This window comes from Barbatula barbatula (assembly GCF_947034865.1).
Source record: "Barbatula barbatula genome assembly, chromosome: 1".
In the NCBI taxonomy this organism is placed as follows: Eukaryota; Metazoa; Chordata; class Actinopteri; order Cypriniformes; family Nemacheilidae; genus Barbatula; species Barbatula barbatula.
This window is the reverse complement of record NC_136766.1, coordinates 16,028,856-16,048,235: the sequence shown is the minus strand read 5'-3', so window position 1 is coordinate 16,048,235 and position 19,380 is coordinate 16,028,856. Positions and strand designations below refer to the sequence as shown.

General features: G+C 36.8%; 1 protein-coding gene across 3 annotated transcripts in view; it reads left to right on the top strand.

Annotated features, from left to right (window-relative positions):
* The first annotated feature begins 1,615 nt into the window (after positions 1–1,615).
* cep89 (centrosomal protein 89) overlaps positions 1,616–19,380 on the top strand; it is a 61,959-nt gene continuing 44,194 nt past the window's right edge. Inside the window, exons 1-10 of one of the 3 annotated variants that reach the window (XM_079454433.1) lie at positions 1,616–1,963; positions 2,205–2,311; positions 2,832–2,987; positions 3,357–3,573; positions 3,786–3,861; positions 4,161–4,195; positions 5,008–5,065; positions 7,505–7,609; positions 9,907–10,095; positions 10,751–10,893. In XM_079454433.1, the coding sequence (XP_079310559.1) occupies positions 1,871–1,963; positions 2,205–2,311; positions 2,832–2,987; positions 3,357–3,573; positions 3,786–3,861; positions 4,161–4,195; positions 5,008–5,065; positions 7,505–7,609; positions 9,907–10,095; positions 10,751–10,893 (1,179 nt within the window). In that variant the 5' untranslated portion in view covers positions 1,616–1,870. The remainder of the gene's footprint in view (positions 1,964–2,204; positions 2,312–2,831; positions 2,988–3,356; positions 3,574–3,785; positions 3,862–4,160; positions 4,196–5,007; positions 5,066–7,504; positions 7,610–9,906; positions 10,096–10,750; positions 10,894–19,380) is intronic. The other 2 variants (XM_079454434.1, XM_079454435.1) reach the window with 2 other exon arrangements.

The following is a 19,380-nucleotide window of genomic DNA, read 5'->3' as shown; positions in this document are numbered from 1 at the left end:
GCCGGGGTGGGCTATTAAAAAGAAATGCCTGCCAAAGCCAGCAGTGATGTCAAAGCGGTTAAGTGTGTTTGTGCGTGTGTATATATAAGAGAAAGATAGAGAAAACTACAGAACATTAGACGTGTCTGCATCTTCCACAGCTGGAGAATATAAAGAGAATAATCATTAAAAACACATCCACTCAGGATTTCTTTAACACTGGCTTTTATTCAAAAACAGTTTTATACTGGAATCATTAAAAGAGCACACATTTAACACTTTCCACCAGAATGATTTCTAACAGTCTGACTCACTCACATTCTCCTCTTCAGCAGTCATGTAAAACATACGTTTAACCCATTTAAAAAAGTAGTTATCCAAAAGATGACAACTACAAGCAAATTCGTAACAATGGAAAGCAGTATATATTGATGAAAAATGTATAGGAAGGCAGTTTTGTCATTGCACAGACTTTATCAAGTGAATGTAACTGTATCAATGCAATGCTCATTTGGAGATTAGATAAACAAGCATCAGTATTAGGCCTACTGACTCCAGCAGGGCTGACTGACTCCACACATACTACATAATAGGATTAAAAGCTGTCTTAAACCAAGACAATGCAATACCCGATTATCTCTTTGCGTAATGTTTAGTAACGTATGCACGTGTACATATGTATATACGTTATGTAGGCAATTCCAGTATTATGTGACAAAAATGTTAGAGAATGTATTTGTTACCAATATACTGATCCATTAGTTTATATTGACTAAACCCTTATTGATAGTTTAAACATTAGAAAAATATTAGTCTATGCACAAGTTTTGTATTAAAAAAAAGGAAATAAACATGCATAATGTAATTTGGGAGACACAAACTTGGTAGAACCAGAAGCAATACCCAACAAAACAGAGAAGGCAAATCTCTTCATAAAATACAAAATTGTCACTTTATTTAACATTTCCTGTGCCCATTTGTGATGAATATGTTACTTTATGGATGTGACAATGCTAAAAAAGGCACTTACCTGACAATGAAAAATCATTCACTAGAACTAAAACAAATGTTGTAAAAACTACGAGACATCAAATGGGTAGCCTTTTTATTTGAACCACAAAATGTTCATATCTGTTCTTGATAGTTTAGCTTTAGTTATAGCCTTTGGTGAAAACTTTAGCATTTCATGGTGAGGTTGACGTTTTCACAGAATTACCCATGTAGGCTATATGGCATTTTCCCTTTTAATAAAAACATAATCAAGGGGTTTTTAGACAAGGGATTGTTAAAATATTTTCTCAAACATGCTCTCTGTCAGGACATTTTGTGTGGACATAAATGTGTAAATATTGTGCAACAGCAAAGATGAGAGCTTTATCTTCGTTGTTCTTTTATATTATATAAATAATATAAAATGAAATATTGCTTATATAATACAAAATAATATAAGAAAATAATATAGGTTATTAACAGTTTGTTTTCCAAATTTTTGTTGTCGCGCGTTAGGACACAAGGCGGTATTTTTGTCATCTACCCGTGTGCAGTTTTGTGGGATACACTTCCCTCTGCCGGATACTGTAAACTGATGCATTGATATGTGGCACTATAAATATGTGCAACGACGCCGTTGCTAAGAGGATCTAAGCACAATTCTGATTGGCCGAGAGAGCACAAACTAACCAATAGAATGCGTCGTTGTATGTCAGGATTTATCAAGAACAGCGTCTAGTTACGTGAAGTTGAGTTGAAGATAATACGATTTTAATCACAACTAACGTAACAAAATGTATAATATAAATGAATTTTCTCGAGAACGAATGACTTCTTGAATCATAGCTCTGTCACAACGACAGTTTTAAATGCGCTGGTTTATCCGCGGTTTGTTGTCCTTATGTCAAACGTTTCACCGAACCGGGGAAGTTTGTTGAACATGACGTCTTCCAGATTCAACTTCAGCTTTAGGAAAAGGGAGAAGAGAGCATTTGTAAGTCTTCTACGTATCTCTTTGTAACGTTAACTTATGTGATGCTGTCGCAATGTCCCAGGAATACGTTAACTTTAGGCGTTCTCTACCAAGACACGATGCTTGTTCTCTAGCTAACACTACAGCGGCTAAGAAAATACATATTCTTTCCTCACTAGTCATGCCGAATTTGTTATTTACGGATGTGCATCGTGGTTGTGAAGTAAATAGTGTGCTCATGTGTACTGTTGTGGTTGTTTAGAGGAATATAGCTCATGGCTTGATCCCCGCTGCTACCATTGCTCCTAGACCGGCTGTTCCCCGCACTCCCCCTCCACGCAGCCCCAATCCCTCTCCAGAGAGACCCAGGTATACTTAAAGTAACATTCCGGTATTCTTTCACTGTAAAAATGCTGACCATTCAAAAGCCAATCATCATTGAGGCTGTCACAATATCAGATTTTCACGACACATTATCGTGACCAAAATAATTCACGAAAACATTATTTTATCTACTAAAAAATAATGCTATTAGTCAAATGTCTCTTTAATTTAGTTTGTTTTACTGCGATTACTTTTTTGGTCTATGGATTGAAATGAAAAAAGATACATTAGAAATTGTATCATTATAATTTTTGCAAATAAAGTATTTAAAATATTATAATTATATATTTTAAACAGATTGCGAAATGTTGAAGGTGCTTGTATGGTTAAAAAAATGTATCCTATGTGTAGTATTAAAACAATATCAGTAGTCATTTTTTTCAATATTGGTATAGCTATTGTGAACCCAAATCCTAATATCCATATCTCATCTGTCAGAAGCGTATCTAATTCAAATTTGATAATTGAACTCAAACTTGAAATCTTACTGTAATATTTGTCTCAGGTCTGCCTTGGCAGCTGCAATTTTATCCTCATCTCTGACGGGCCGAACCATTGCCATTCCTCCTCCACGCCAAAGGTCTTACTCTGAGAGCAACTGCTCGCGCACAGACAGCCAAACCGGCTTTGAGCCCTTCGCTGCCACAGCACTTTATACCAGGTAACCTTGTACACTGTTTCAATGACTTGAGTAACCCCTGCTTTTTTTAAATGCTAGAGTCTGAAAGCACACTCATTATCCCAACATTATTGCTGTTCAGTATTACAACAGCATGACATCTAATCAGGGTTACCTGGCAACACAGCAGGCTGCATTGGTTGTATGTTTGTGAAGAATATTGTATCAGCAAGTGGGAAATTGGTTATTGCATGTTTGGGTCTTTGGTCAACTTGCCTCCCCTTGATGGAATATCACTGAAATAGGTTTGCATTAGTTTGCAACAATATTTTACACAATTGAAATATGTACTTAGATAGACATATTTTTTGTCACACATGTAATAATATTATATATGTTCTCACATTTTAGAGACAGATGGTCAGATTCAATGACAAGAAGGCCTCCTGTGCCTTCTCCAGGACACCTTGATGATGATGATGATGATGATGATGATGAGGTGGAGGATCTAGATGATGAGGTGGAGGGTCTAGATTTAGACGAAGATCATGTGTATCAGTCCCTTGAGCAACTGAGCAGAGCTGATGACATCAGTACTATTTACGCCGTGCCATTAAAACAAAAGAAGGTACTGAGGTTTGGCTCTGTGTGTCGAGTACTCTATCCTATCATGTTTTGAGGATAAGTGAGGTTGCATTACCTAATGTTTACCATTAGATGGAGCTTCACATTCATTGATTTGAATTTCTGCCTTGATTCAAAACTCAGTCTGACATTTCTGTTGATGTAATATATAATTTGTTATTTTTAATAAAATGGCTAAATTAATGTCTCTGTTAGGGTGTGACCAGTTCAGAAGCTGATGAAGAGACGGAAGACTCTACATTTGATATTGTGTCTCCTTTACAGACTGAAGGTTGGAATCTTTTGAAACAATTGAAAGGGCTTTAAATAGAGAAATCATTGAATACAAGTTCAAATCAAAATCTGAGGACCATTGAACGTCATTTTTCATTTTACATAACTGCATTCTTGGCACTAGGGAAAATGAACAAGTAAAATATTTATAATATGTTTATGATTTATGTAAAACTACCTTTGTATTGATAATATTATGATTTGCATATGTCTCTCATTATAATTTGATTGTCTTGGTGAGCCAGGGTAATTTTTGAAGCTTGATGAGTATAATTAGTAAAATTGTATGTATTTCAGAGGAAATTGTGGTTCAGGAAAGAGCCGGTCAAATGGTAAGCGAACCCCTCTTCTAATTATGCACAGTGAGAAGCTGAAGTCATTATTTTGATTGATTCAATTAATTCAGGGTTCAGAGCTAATTTTCCAACACTGCTTGTAGAAATGTCAATTACGTTGAACCCTGGAGTAGACTGTCTCTGTACTAAAGGTCATTCTGCCCCAGACTCAACAAGTTCTCCAAAGACTGCGAAAAAATTGATGCTGTTACTGAAAGCAAGGTCAAAGGCACGTTAGGAAGATTGAGAGTTGTTATCAGTCAATAAGTGTGAATGAAAATCAGACAAGATGGTGAAGAGTGGGAAGGTGTTTGAGAAAGGATTTGATTGGGTGGGAGAAAGTAATGAGAATTATTAATAATACTTAATAAGTAAATACATTTTTTTAATCCTTGCCTGGCTGGGGGGCTTTTTAATGAACACTGCATATAGGAATTTATAGTCTGTTCAATATTTGACCTGTTTCTCTCTCCTTGTCTTGGGTTTGTGGTTCTAGGTGATGGCCCCTGTGCATGTGTGTCTGTCTGTGTGCCCCTTTGTCTGTTTGTCTGTGTGTGTTGGTGTGTGGAGTGTTTTGTGTGTGGGTGTGTCTGAATCTGTCTGTCTGTGTCTGTTTTCTGTGTTTTCACATTTTTTGTTTTGACTTGCATAACCTTATATGTTTTGCCTTTAATCAATATGTTTTCTTGTACATCTGCTTTGTTACAATGAAAATTGTAAAAAGTGCTTTATAAATATAGTTGACTTGACAGTCTTTGATATTCTGAAGTAGAACCCAATTAACAGTTAACTTCCCTCTGTCTCCATAGCAGCCATCATCACCACGACAACCAAGATCCATCTCCCATGGGAGCATGGCGTCTCCAGGTACATCTTTCATACATTATCCATCACAAAAGCTAACGTTTAATCATGTTTAACACCATCTGCTCTTCATTTATTTCAGTATCTTTTTGTCCGTCCCTGAAAAATGTGTCAAGACTTTGAATGTACAGCAAAAATTCTGTTTTTGACAGAAAGCAAATTAGGAACATTGTGAAAGTCTAATTGATGTCAGATTTATTCTGGCTCTGCTTTCCACAGACTGGGGACAAATTAGGTGGGGACTGTGTGATACATTTGTGAGACTCTCACTGAAGTTTTGAGGAAGAGGAAAAACACTAGACTCTTCATTCAGCTCCTCTCATGGGCTTATTGTTGTCAACAATGAGATATGGGAGCGAGGGACGAGACCGACTGTAATGACTATGAGGCTTTGAGAAACTAGAATGACTTCAGAATTTGTCTTGCTATATATTCCCACTATTCCACCTTTTTATAATTGCTGTAATTGTAGTCTCTTTCTATTGTGCTCATGCAGGTGACTGTCAAGAGTTTTTGGACCTAGTTGTAAAGACACCGGTTAAGGGGAAAATGGAATAGCTATTGGTAATTTAATACCAGTTCCTTTGGGAGATAAAGTCTTGTATTTGCATTTCTTGACGAAAGGAAGGGTTGCCAAAATGTGTTGTTTATGAGACAATTATTTTTTTGTTGTAAGCCTCTTAATAGAACAATGCCGTCAAAAGACTTAATAATAGTGCAAATTTAGACAAGACCAGAAAGTGACAAAAAAAGCAGTGCTGCAGGAAAAGAGTGTGTGGGAAAGATGGTATGCTGGGTCAGGTTGACTGTAGTTACTCATGAAGAATTGTTGAGATGTTAGAAAGCATAAAAACGATAAAACCAGCAGACAGGCTGATATTATTTTAATAATGCTGTCTTATAGGGTATGCTTGGCTAGCAGGACGTAAAGAAATGTCATTTTTATCATCATCAATCTCATGAATCCATAAACAAATAATCCCTAATCAAAAACATAAAGCTTCTTAGTTCCAATCTCATTGTCAATTGGGAGATGCAATCAAACCTGCATTAGTCGAGTCAAGGGCATGAGGTTTGTAGGAAGGATGGATTTTCTCTAAAAGAGAGCCTGAAGCAGCAGGTTTGGACAGTTGCTGCAAAGAGCTCAATGGACGACAGCAAGCTTTATATGCACCGGCAGACAACAGCTGTGTCACCGTTTACAGCAACAGAGACGTCCAGCGAGGGACATTTTTTTGTTTTGTCAGGGATGACCTAGACGTCTGATCTTTGGGTTGAGATTTCCTGATCAATGGGCTGAGATGTCAGTAATGCAGACAAAACCTTCTCTGTGCTTGTAAAGTTAGAGAGCTAAGGGAATGACAGATCAAAGAGAATTTGAGAACTTCGGAGTGCCGGAGCAATATGGCTTCACTAGGAGTACCAGTGAAGGGGTTATTTTTTCACATTTATATCCAATGTTTAGCCCTGTGAGAGTCGGTCTAAATGCTTTGGTCAAGGATGTTTGACGTGATTTAACACGGCATGTTCCAGGGCTTCTAACATGAATTGGACATCAAATGCCTGACCTCAGTGAGGTGTAAACCCTACAGTAGGTCTCAGTGTTGTCAGGGCAGAGTGACTGGTAGTAATGTATGAATGATGGAGGAGCATGTCGGAAAAGGTCAGTGGTGGTCATCTGGCTGAGAGGAGAGAGTATTAAGCATTAAGTGGGAATCAATTTTGGCATAGTGTATGGTAAAGAGCTCTATCACATATTGGTCATGGGATACATTCGGATGGATTATGTGGGTCAATGGCTTCTGTAGGAGCTGGGATGCTGTTGAAATGGTGGCCTTGTGATTGAGGTAGTTGTCAACATCAGTAAGTCATTCAAAGTGGGTCATGAAGTCCTCAGTGGTTAGAGGGAAGGAAAGAGGGCTGGCACTGTATAAAGGAACTTCGGAGAATGAATTGTGTTTATTGTGAAGTGATATTCCCAGGGTCTCTGAGCACCTTAAGCTTTCTTCCATTTCCTCCATGGTATACACAATTTGTCTATTTTGTCTATATGACTGTCTGATATTCAAAGACATGTATTATAGTAGCAATAGACTTTTAAGACAAGAAGAATTAGGCTTGAGTGGCTAATATTTAGAGTGGTTGTAGCACTGTTTACAGAGATGTAAAGAAGGATGTACAGGGGTGTCTAAAGAAATGGTTAAAGCATGTGGGAAGCTATAGAGACTTCCTCTGAAGCTGTCTGTGGATTAATGACAGGAGAGTCGATGTGAGATAAAACTGATCAGTTCAATAATGAAGTTACAGTAACTTACAATAGTGCATTATTCAATCACTCATTGATTCTCATCTATTGTTACTAATTTATTCTCTCAATCAGTTTATCAGATGCCATTTACTGCTTCAATCACTTGTTTTGTTTTTCATATTGTTTTTCCTCAGATCTGATCGATGACGTGAGTGTGCAGTCTCAAAATTCAACATTGAACATTCCTAAGAGAAAGACGTTACATCGAGTGAGAGGGAAAGAGAGAGAAATCTGTTCAGGTGAAAGACACTTTTACTTCTTACCTTCTCTGATAAATGCAGTACTTGTCTTTTAACAACACCTATGCAACAACTCACTTTAAAATGACAGCTAAACATGTCTAGACATTTGAAGCCATTACCCTGATACAGCCGTATTGCCTAAAGCCCTCTTATCAGAAGGAAACCAGAATTATACTATCCTAAAATTAGAAATACAATTTTAGTGTTATCTGTTTAATAAAGAGGTTTTAACTACACTGTCAAATTTGTATGACCATATTGCATTTGTTAAGTATTTAAACTAGCACAGATAAGATTTTGTACAATAAGAGATCTCAAGCTATGTTCACCCCGGCTGCGACTTAGTCGTGTGTTTCACCCAACTCCATTAAGTCCTTTGGAGGCGTTCCTATTTCTGGTTGTCCTAGTACAGCGGTTCCCAAACTTTTTTTCCTGCGCACCCCCTTCTATGTCCCAACAGGGTTGGCGCACCCCCAATCCCCACTTAAAAAAAAAACGCAACAAAGATTTGTTTTATCGCCATATAAAGACTGGCGCAAAAAAACAAAACACGCATGACAATAACATCAACAAAATTTCAATATAATACAACAAAGCTACGCACAAGCTTCCACTTTTAAGAGGACGAGTGACAGACACAGGCTCAGTAACAGAAAGCACGGTTATTTTCAGCCGCGTAAAAGAAACATTGCAGCAATAGGCCAGGCCTATTAAATGACCGTGGAGCTAGCATCATCATCATCAGAACACAACTGTTATGGAAATTAGAATGACGGTACCTTGAATTACATTGCAATGAAGTTACAAACGATCCACAACATTAAAGAGAATAGGCTCCGAAATAGATAAAATAGGCCTAGGCTAAATAAAAACGAGGATCAATCTGAAACTTTTCAAGTGCGACAATAAAATTAGCCTAGCGGCTGCAGTGCATGAAAGAAGAGCAGTGTAGAAACGTAGAAGAAGACAGCTGCAGTCTTCTTCTACGTTTCTATCAAAAACTAATAAATTATAGTTTTTTATTTAAAATAAAAGCGATTACAAAGGAAATGTTTACTGTTCATGTTTTTTTATTGTATGGAAAAATCCCACTTAAAAAAACAGATCGCCATTACATTTTTCCTCTCGCGCACCCCCTGGTGGCAGCTCGCGTACCCCTGGGGGTGCGCGTACCACACTTTGGGAATCCCTGTCCTAGTAGAAGTTATAAACAAATATGCAACGTTGACTGCACTGCAGTTCACTGAGAGACAGATGACAAAAGCTCGACTCTCATTGGTAGTCGGACCTAAAAGTCGCTCATATTTTCATAAATTTGTTGTGATGCTGAACACTCCTACTTGTTGCCAATGGTCAATGTCGCTCATGTTGCAGAAGTTGCTTAGCTCTCGATGTAATAAATTAAATCAAGATACTTGTCTCTGTCAGTCGCTTCATTCTTTAGGTGTAAGCTGTACATTTTCTTTTATTATATAATGACAGTATTTAACTATAATGTCTGCTCAAATTAATTCTCTCTGCTACTGTCATGAAGATGTGTGATCACTGGTATTTTAATCATTGCTAGTGTTGTGGCTCAAAAGTCCAATAGACTCAGTAACAGATTACTATACAGCAGCAGGCTCATTAATGTGTATTAGAACTAAACAGAGGGTCATAAACACAATTACCAATTGCCCATCAAGTGCGAAATAATAGTTTAAGTATTTGATCTACCATTGGAAATTTGGCTTTGGGAAATGATGTTGTCAGTTTACACAATCCTATCTTTACTATCTTCTTTTTTTGTACTTTCTGTGCTGTTTTCTAATTTGCAGTCTAACGTTTTAATATGTGAAAAATACACATTTAAACTTTTGCCATTTATTTGTTGCAATTTGTTGTTTTTCTATTACATTGTGCTCTGCTGCGTCTTTCTAGCCTATTTTATACCTATGAGTTGTTAAATGTTTGTGGTATTCTTAATTTCATTACTTTTCTTTTTTCCTTTTGTTTGTGGCTGTTCTGCCCTTGCTGTGTCTAACTGTGCTTTGTCCTGCTCTGCCCTGTGTATGTTTCTATTTTGTCATGTTTTCTAATCTATATGCTATGTGCTCTGTCCTGCCATGTGTGTGGCTGTGCGTTGTCTTCTCCTGTCCATATCTGTGGGGTGTGTGTGTGACTGTGGTGGTGGTGGTGCTGTGTGTGGCTGGGTTATTTTTTTCCTGCCCTGTGGCTTTGCTGTGTCCTTTACTGTGTGTTCTGCATGACTCTGCTGTGTCCTGTGCTGTACTGTATGTGGCTGTGTGGTGCAGAGGCTGGAGAAGTGTTGCGCTGTGCGCTAGACGTGCAGCAGTCGCTGGTAAAGGAGCTGAGAGAGCAGACTCAGGTTCTGGCTCAGGAAAAAGAAAGCCTGGAGAAGAGATGTTTACAACAGAATCGTCAGATTGAGAAACTCCAGCAGGAGCTCTCTCAGCCTCACACAGTGAGAGGAAACTCTACAGGTGCCACTTCACTCCACCCTCATTCAACGCCACACAGAGTCCCACATTTTCCAGAGAGGGGCTTTTCAAAATTAAGCAACCTACTGTGGAACAAAATCTGCCAATGCTGGATTTATTTTCAGCATATGGCTACAATACTTTATTTTCAAGTCTCTTAGAAGCCGCTTTCTATGGGCATACTCATTGTACATCTTTATAATTGAGTATGACCTTCCCTTTTCACACTAAAACCTTGGGCATGGATTCAACAAAGTGCTTGAAACATTTCTTGAGATTTTTGTTATTGACATTATAGTGCACACACACACTTCCATGGATCATGGATCATTCCATGGTCATTTAGATCACATTTAATGCCTGTTCTATAGTTTGGTTAGAATCTTTTGAATGTCCTGATGATGGCGGATTAGATAAGCACATTAACAAAAATGTGCCTAATGAATTTCTTCAATTATTCTTCAATAAATGTAATTTTCTTTTGTGTAAAATAGCTTCATCATTTATTTTTGTGCTGTTTTTATGCCATGCATGTATATTTTTTCTTATTTGTCCTCCTCCTAAAATATGACAATCAACAAAAATACTAAAATTGATAATCAAATTTTACAGTTTTGTAGTATATGAGGTAACTATATGTAGCTGTATGTGTGTGTAGGTGAAAGCTCTGAGTTGCTGAATCTAAGACAGCATGCTCAGGAGCTGGTGGATGAGAATGATGGCCTGAAGATGACAGTCCACCGTCTCAACGTGGAGCTCAGCAGATATCAGGCCAGATTCCGTCCGCTTGCAAAAGATGAGGTAAACCGCTCAGTTTCTCTTCACACAGTGCATTTTAAGAGACAGCGTTCTAGACACAGATTAGGCCTGCTGGTCTAGGCTTAAACTCAGGAATGTAATGATTACAGGTATTCTAAATGAAAATATTTTTTGGGGGCTTATTAGATTTCTCTGTGTCTCTTGTGTGTTAGAAGTTTTAAACTTTCAGCAAGGTCCTATTATTGAAATAAGTTACTTACTCTAATTTTATTTGATCAACTGATCATTTGTGAAGAAATTCACAAAGCATATTAATTCATTAGTTTACCTAAAGAATTTACTGGTTACATTTAATTTTACTTGCAAAAAGTTCTCCCCACAAATATAATGAAGTAACCTCAGAATTTTTTGTTAAAGTGATAGTTCACCCAAAAATCCAAATGATGTCATCATTTACTCATCCTCATCTCAAACCTCTATGACTTTCTTGCTACTGCAAAACACAAAAGATATTTTGAAAAATGTTGGTAACCGCACAGCACTGGTCCCCATTCACTTCTATTGTACATATACACAAAACCAAAGGCAACAGGGGCCAGTTAACTTTTATGTTCTGGGGAAGGATGGAAGAAAGACATACAAGTTTGAAATGACAAGAGGGTGAGTAAATGGTGACAGAAATTTCATTTTTGGGCGAACTTTAACGGAGGCAAATTATTATTTTGTATATACTAAACAAGATAAGTCTAAACAGAAAAAATATAATTTTGTTGACTGGACTAAGATTGTTACATTTTGGGCCAAAACTTGTCGTAAAGCTTGCCCTAACTTGCAAAACAATATAATCTGAACAAACTGTCATGAATCTGCCTTCATGTCATGTCTATTCTTGGTCTTGAGGCAGGTTCATGACAAAGTCTTAGGTTTTATGTGAGAGAGAGATGTTGGTTCGATTGGCTTTCTTGCTCTCTCTCTGGTCCGTGTCTTTGTTCCCGCCATCTCGTTTCCTCGTTAACCTTCCCTGAGTGTTTCAGTACCCGCACCTGACCCTTGTTAATTATCCTCTGTCTGTCTCCCTTTAAAACATCCTCGTGTTCATTGTCCTGTGCTCGTTCGTTGTACATGTTACCTTGTCAATGATCCTAGTCGTGAGAAATACTTTCAACTATATTCTAGTCTGTGTTAGTTTCAGTCTTAGTGTTTTATAGTTGAGTTCTTGTTCAGTGTTAGTTATCAGTTATTGTGTGCCCTGCTTTTTCCCCTCGGGGGTTTTTGGTTTGTTTCCTGTTTTATTATTTATTAAAGCCTTGTTAACCCCTTCATCATCCGTGTCTGCCTGCACTTGGGTTCTCCTCGGTGATTCACGACAGAAACAATATTGCAAGAAGTTGAAAGTTCCCAAGATGCATTGCAGCATGTTCAATTTGTGTTTTTCTTTTCTTTTAAAGATTAGTGTAGAGAAAGAAAGATCCTCAAATCTGTGGCCACATTGTAAACTGTATCATAGATTGAAGTCATTATTCAAAAATGTATGAGTTGTTCTCACGCATTTGCAAAGCTATAGGCTAGACAGTATATTATAAATTGTGTGAATTCAATGGAAACAATACTGTTCATACTGTTGGAGACAACAGTTATAAATTATTCAGGAGCATTTAAATAAATATGAATAAACACTTCAGTGTAAAATCAAATAATCAACAATAATTACAAATTCACATTTACAATTTCAAGGGTCATATAGAATAGGCTAATTATTTTTGTCATGATGGTGTAGCCCTAAAGAGAAAAAATTTGAACTTTTTTTTTTTTTTTTTGCTATATTTTTAAATACAAACGCTTCGGATTTGTCCGTCAGTGCGAGAATAATGTTAAAGAGAGCATCAAGAGTGAAATGTTGTCAGGTCCCGCACTTTATGGGGTGGTTTCCCCATACAGGGTTTAAGCTAGTCCTGGACTAAAACAAATGTTAGAGCTGTTTTAACTGAAAACAGCGCTTGCACAGCTCTCATCTTAAAATAAACCAGTGCCCTTGTTTTGACTCAAAATGTACATCAGTGATGTTTTTTGTGAGGCATCATTGTAAAAACTGCTTAAATGTCCTAATTTAACTAAAGCCTAGTCCAGGTTTAGGTCTAATCCCTGTCTTGGAAACCACCCCATATCTCTTAACTCTTTAAACAAGTCATGCACTTATTTTTCTCATTATTGCATGTTTTAAAACCGAAAGCAAAATGTCAGACGCTTGTTCGCGTCATTGCTCATTCACTTCTGATGGACACGCATCATAGAAAAGATTTAGGTACACCTCTCAGAAAATGTACAAATAAAGATAATTAGGTAAACTCTCAACTTTATTTGGAGTGTATCCACATCCAGATTAGCTGAAGGCTTTAGGTATTATAGCAATTTAATATGAAGCTCACCCCTTTTCAAGGGACCAAAAGTAATTGGACAGTTGAATCAAAGATTTTATTCACAGGTATGGGCTGTTGTGAAGATGTTTTTCTTTATCATGGAGAGGATAATGTCTTCTTCCACCACTTTTATTTCTTATGGACAGCCAGGATTTTTTATTGCTGAGCTCAGCGGTGTGTTTTTTTCTCACAATGGACAACATTTTTTATTTGGCCGCTCTTAATGTTCCTGGTATGTTTCTGATGGATTTGTTGTGTTTTTGAAATCTAACTATGGTCTGTTTCACTTGCATGGAGATCTCCCAGAGTTTATAGCACCAGCTTCCAAATGCAAACACCACAAGTAAAATCAACTCCAGACCTTCAACATGCTTCATTTATGAAGAAATAATTTAAGGAAAAGCCCATACCTGTTAATAAAACAGCTTTTGATTCAACTGTCCAAGTACTTTTGGTGCTAGAAAAGGGGGGAGCTTCATATTAAAGAGACGTAATTCCTAAAGCCTTCAGATAATCTGGATGTGAATACACTCTAAATAAAGCTGATAATGTGCACTTTAAGACAATGTCCATTATAAATATGTAACTCGAATACACTTTGAAACACAGGTAAAACAACAAAAATATGCTTCTGTCCAAATATTTATGGACCTAACTATAGTGTATATATAGACGGTTTCATCTTCACAACATAAACAAACGTGGGCACTTTTGTGACCCCGACTGAACTACCGGTACACATTCACAAACAATAGAGTGCCTGTAGATTATTTCTGATAACAATCAAAAGAAAACCGAGAAGAACCGTTACTTGGCTAAACTTCTCTCCAATATTTAGAATTTAGACTGCTATACCAAGCTCAACTGCTAGATGTACCATACGGCTTGTTTAAATGCGACCGAACTACAGGACCTATTCAACAAATTGTTTATTTAAAGTCAACCAGAAGTTGCTATCGTTTTTACCAAGTGAAATGGAATTTAGAATAAGAACATTTTTGAAATGGAACTGACAGTTGAAGGGGAGGAGTTAACGGATGCTCCGCCCAGTCCATCTAACATACGTCATTTAAGATGCATTATAGGACGGAAGTGTTTTTTCAGATTTTAACTGAAGATTATGAGGGCACACTCATTTTAAAAAGAGAATGACCCACATTGATATAATTTTTACAATAAACAATATGCATTGTAATTTTTTATTTCACAGGGCTTTAATACAATGAACATACAACAAAATTCGACAAATAGTTTATTAATACAATACAATTAATTAATACAATTATTGTACAGTAATAATAAAACAAACTGAAATGAACATCAATTATGTAAAATATAAATTATATTATTAGACACTAGCCAAACACAAATCGGAAGTTAACTGGGGGTTAGGCACGTGCGTGTCCGATGAAACGGTCTCTATATATATATATATATACATATATACATATATATATATATATATATATATATATATATACATATATACATATATATACATATATACGTACATTGATAAGTTATTTTAGGTATGCAATAATGTAACATGACACTGTTAAATGAAATGTAATTGTCCATGTCCAGACCAGAAACACAAAATAAAATTTTAAGGCTGGTTTTCTAAAATGATATATGTTTGTGATATATAGGCAGTCTTATTTTTATGACACTTTGTTATAATGCTAAAGATCCTGTGTGACAAGTTAATTGCTAGCATATCTACAGCCGGAATGGAAGAAAACTATATTTAATTTGATTTTATTAATGAAAAAGCAATTGGTTCTGAGAATTTCAGTAGTTTATCTAACACTGTCTCCTTTCAGTCTTGCAGGGTCTGATTAGATGACGCCACAGTAATGATTTAAGGCAATTTTTCCTTTCATCTCCCACTGCCTGTTTAATGCAGAGATGATAGTTTGCAGGATATTATAATTTCAAAGGAGCATTAAACAGCGAGAGGTTGCGATCCCATCGGTTTGTGCGTATGGAATCAGAGAATGTCTTTGCTTTACCCTGCTGTGTATTCACATCAGAACTTACTAAAGCAGGGGTCTCCTGTTCTAGCCCTGCTGGGTTTAGCTCCATATCTAATTAAACACAATAAAGTCAACAAGCAGGAAATATTAAATTGGATTTATTTGGGTTTTTTTTGGAAAATGTATAGATTATGTAAATCGAGTATGGACTAGTATTTGGGAAAATGTTGTTCTAATATGTGTTGTTATGTGGATTCAGTGTTATTAAATGTAAATTAAATCAACTATATTATAACAAATTTACAGTGCACCCTTGGAACTTCAGAGAGAGCTGTTTTTAAATAAGCAGGGATTGATATGTAGAAGTTGTTATGTTGGAAAGTGCCCCGGGCGATGCTGTAACTAAAAAGCTGCCTTGTCATGAGTTTTTATGGGCATTTATACAGTGAATATTAAGTGGAAAAGGCGCACAGAGGAATTGTATAACTAGGCGTTTTTAACAAGGCCCAGAAGAGTCTGACAGTCAACACAGAATCTCTGATTCATCCCGCTGGTGTCATTTATTTATGATTGAAGGGACAGATTGAGTTTATTTTATATTGATGAGGGCTGTCTGAACTTTGGGTCTATCAGGCTGTCTGGATCACAGACAGAGAATGAATCTTGTGATTGCTTGGAAAATTGGGTGTAATATCTTCATCTACATTTATTAATCTGTATTGAATTCAGATGCATGATATGGGCTAATAGTCCCAGACCGCAATGAATTAAAGGGTTTTTGTTCAGCGCACCACAGTTCTTTCGTATTCACTCAGGTCTGTTAATTGAGTGTGACTGAACATTTGGCTGTCCTTGACTCCTGAACAGTTTTTGATGTTGGGCAGAAACAAGTGGATAGGGAGACAGGATAGCATCTGCAGGCTAAATATACTCTGTCGCTTAAGTTTCAGGTCAGTAGCCTGGATCCACTCTTCTGCTCTCTCTCGCGCTACCCCTCCTTCCAGATATACTAGATTTAAAATTTAAGGAAATTTGGTCAGTTTTCCCTGTTGTACTGTTCTTATTTTCTGGGATTAGGCCAGTGGCTGACAACCCTGCCACGTTGTGAATGAGTCATTAAATTCTTGGACACTCAAGTGTTACTTTTAATTGATTAAGTGTAATTCCCTTTGATAAAAAAAGAAGCAGATTTTTTATGGATTTTGATTAATTGAATGACCTAATTGGTTCAATTTTAATGACACCTCAGATTAATCTTATCGATGTCAGTGTTCAGAAATGACATATGGATGATGGTTGCTTATTCAACCTTAGACCAACCCACAGCCGATACACACAATTAGAGATTTCGAACATTTACATTTAGTCCTTTAGCAGACGCTTTTATCCAAAGCGACTTATAGATGAGGAAACATTGGAAGCAATTATAACAACATAGGCAACAAAATGCATAAGTGCATCAAACTAGTCCATTAAAGACTAGCACAGTATACAAAGCTAAGAATAGTGAGGTTAGTACAATTCTTTTTAGAAAATGCTAAACATTGTGAAACCAGCAGCCCTTTATAGTTACTATAGTTTTTACATTTTCACATAGTCTTTCATACGCCAATTCTGTGTCAGGCGTTCTCTGTAGGTCCTAAAGAAACCTTGTAAGGTCCTGCCTCTTGGTTCCTATTAGGAAAACAGCTCAATAAAAGTTTACAATATATACACCTCTTTAGAGAAAATTACGACGCTTTTTGATATGCAGTCGTGGTAACATGGTTCATGGAGCTCTAGTTCCAAACTGTCAGTCTGTGTGAATGGGTTTAAGCGTGGGAGCTGTATTTGCAACAAATTTCACCAAATACTGACACAATATATGCACTGATTACTATGTTGATTCAATTTGTAATAACATTTTGTCTGATGAGTGTTAGAGAGACAGTATTTATCAGTTTTGTGTGTTTAATTTGACTAGGAAAGATGCATTATGTGCAATACTTTAACAGAAAGAATGTATTCATCTGTTTCTTATGAATCTATGATCATCAGTACATACCAATGTTCAATTATGTTAAAGGTCCAGTCAGTTATATCTAGCGGCAAGGTGGCGAATTGCAACCAACCGCTCACTCCACCACTCCCCTCCCTTCGAAACAGTACAACGGCTGACAGAAAATGGCTAATTACATGCAAGTGGACTCTTTATACACCTATGAAGACATGTATATTGCATTTCTATCATAGATCATCCCAAAAATCACACACTGGACCTTTAAGACATTCACATAAAAATGCACAAGTAATTGTTCAATAGATAATCAATGATTGCAAGTAAATGCACCACAGAGAAAGGTGAAAAATGAACAAGACAAACTATTTCAATACTATGTTTGGAACTATAGAGCCCTCCGTGACACGTGTTATTTACGCATCCCATTTCATTCTTCCAACAGCAGAATTGTGTCGCAACTCCGTTTTCAACTACTCTAATAACCTTACATAATGACTTTACATAATGAAGCGTTTTTATTAGCTTAGAATGAGCAATTTCTATCTACATACACTGCATGTACCCTTATATGGAATTGGCCATGTTGTTACTATAGTAGCCCTAAACAGATGAATTGCTCAACAGAGCGCGTTTCATTAATACGTATCTCTTTCAGCAAAGGGTGTAACTTCGGTGGGGGGGACACAAAATGGGGGAAACTGTTTTTGATTGGAATCTATGTTTGGCATCGTATTTGATTGTTTAAAATGATTACATTTATTGTGTACCAAGAGTTGATGTTTACGTAGGGGGAATGTGAGTGTTGACTGAGAAACGGTTTTTTCTCAAGTTTTTCAGGGAAGCCCACATTTCTCTCAAGCCTTGTCATAAACACTAACACTAGCTGCTGTTAAAAGAACAAGTCTGATCAAGAAAACAGCTATCATAGCCAATACCGAAACAACAATAGTCTCATGTTAAGCATGTTTATTTTAAAGAAACCAAATAACGTGACTCAAGGCAGCGACAAACTTTTTACCTGTTTTTATCTGTTTAATAAGTGCTCGTTCCTCTAATAGAAGCAAGTTTTTATTACAAGTAAGGTTTGACAGAAATTTGGGCTTACCTGGTCGTTAAACATAAGTAGTTTGAGTTTGTCATAGTTTATTCATATGAAGAAAATTACTTGCTGCCCTCCAGGTGATTGAAAACCATCTTTCAGTGAGCTATTTTTATAGTGTGCACGCAATGTCCGCATCGACACAGGCAGACTGCTCTGTACTACTACCATGTGGTGATGACGGCGTGTGGTTTAAAATCATAACAAACTAATTCGAAAATGGGGAGGACACGAACAGGATTTTGAAAAGTGAAGGGGACACGTCCCCCTTGTCTCCAGTGGAAATTACGCCCCTGCCTTCAGAAAGAAACGAAAACGTGATGACATTATAGTCCTGTGTCAGCCGCCATAGTGCTTCGAGAGGGGGACGGGTAAAGTGAGGCGTTGGTTGCAATTCGCAACCTCGCCGCTAGATGACGCTGAATTTCAAACACAGGACCTTTAATTTATGAGTAATGAGATAAGTCAATAGTCATCAATCATGAAATGAAAACCAAAGTGTGTCTAGAAAAAGAAACCAATACTGTTCTGCTTACGAAATATATCTCTTACTCACAATGGCAGCTGTCCCGAAGCAATCTTTTGAGCTACATCACTTCTGTACTGTGTGTGTCAGTGTGTGTTTTATTTGTGTTTATACTCTATACATCAATTTGGTTTATATAGGGCTTTTCACAATTTTTATTGTTGCAAAGCAGCTTGTGTACGTCGTAATAAGAAATTTTATCAAAATAATCGTGCAATATACGGCATTAAGATGGTATTATTGCAAGTTTTTCTTCTATGCAATGTACATACAGTGGATTGTCAGAAACTATAAATTATTCAATCAACGTATATTTAATTTTGGTATATCATTAGTTAAATATTTTTTTCTTGACTGGGAGCCGAAAATTTCAATATATCAGAACAAGTTGTTATATTTATGTATTTAACTAAATCAGCAGTCTCCCAGTGAGTGACAGTCTCAAGGAACCTAAACCCCACTATAGATTACTATAGAGTGGAGAAAAAAATTCTTGGGAGAAGCCAGACTCA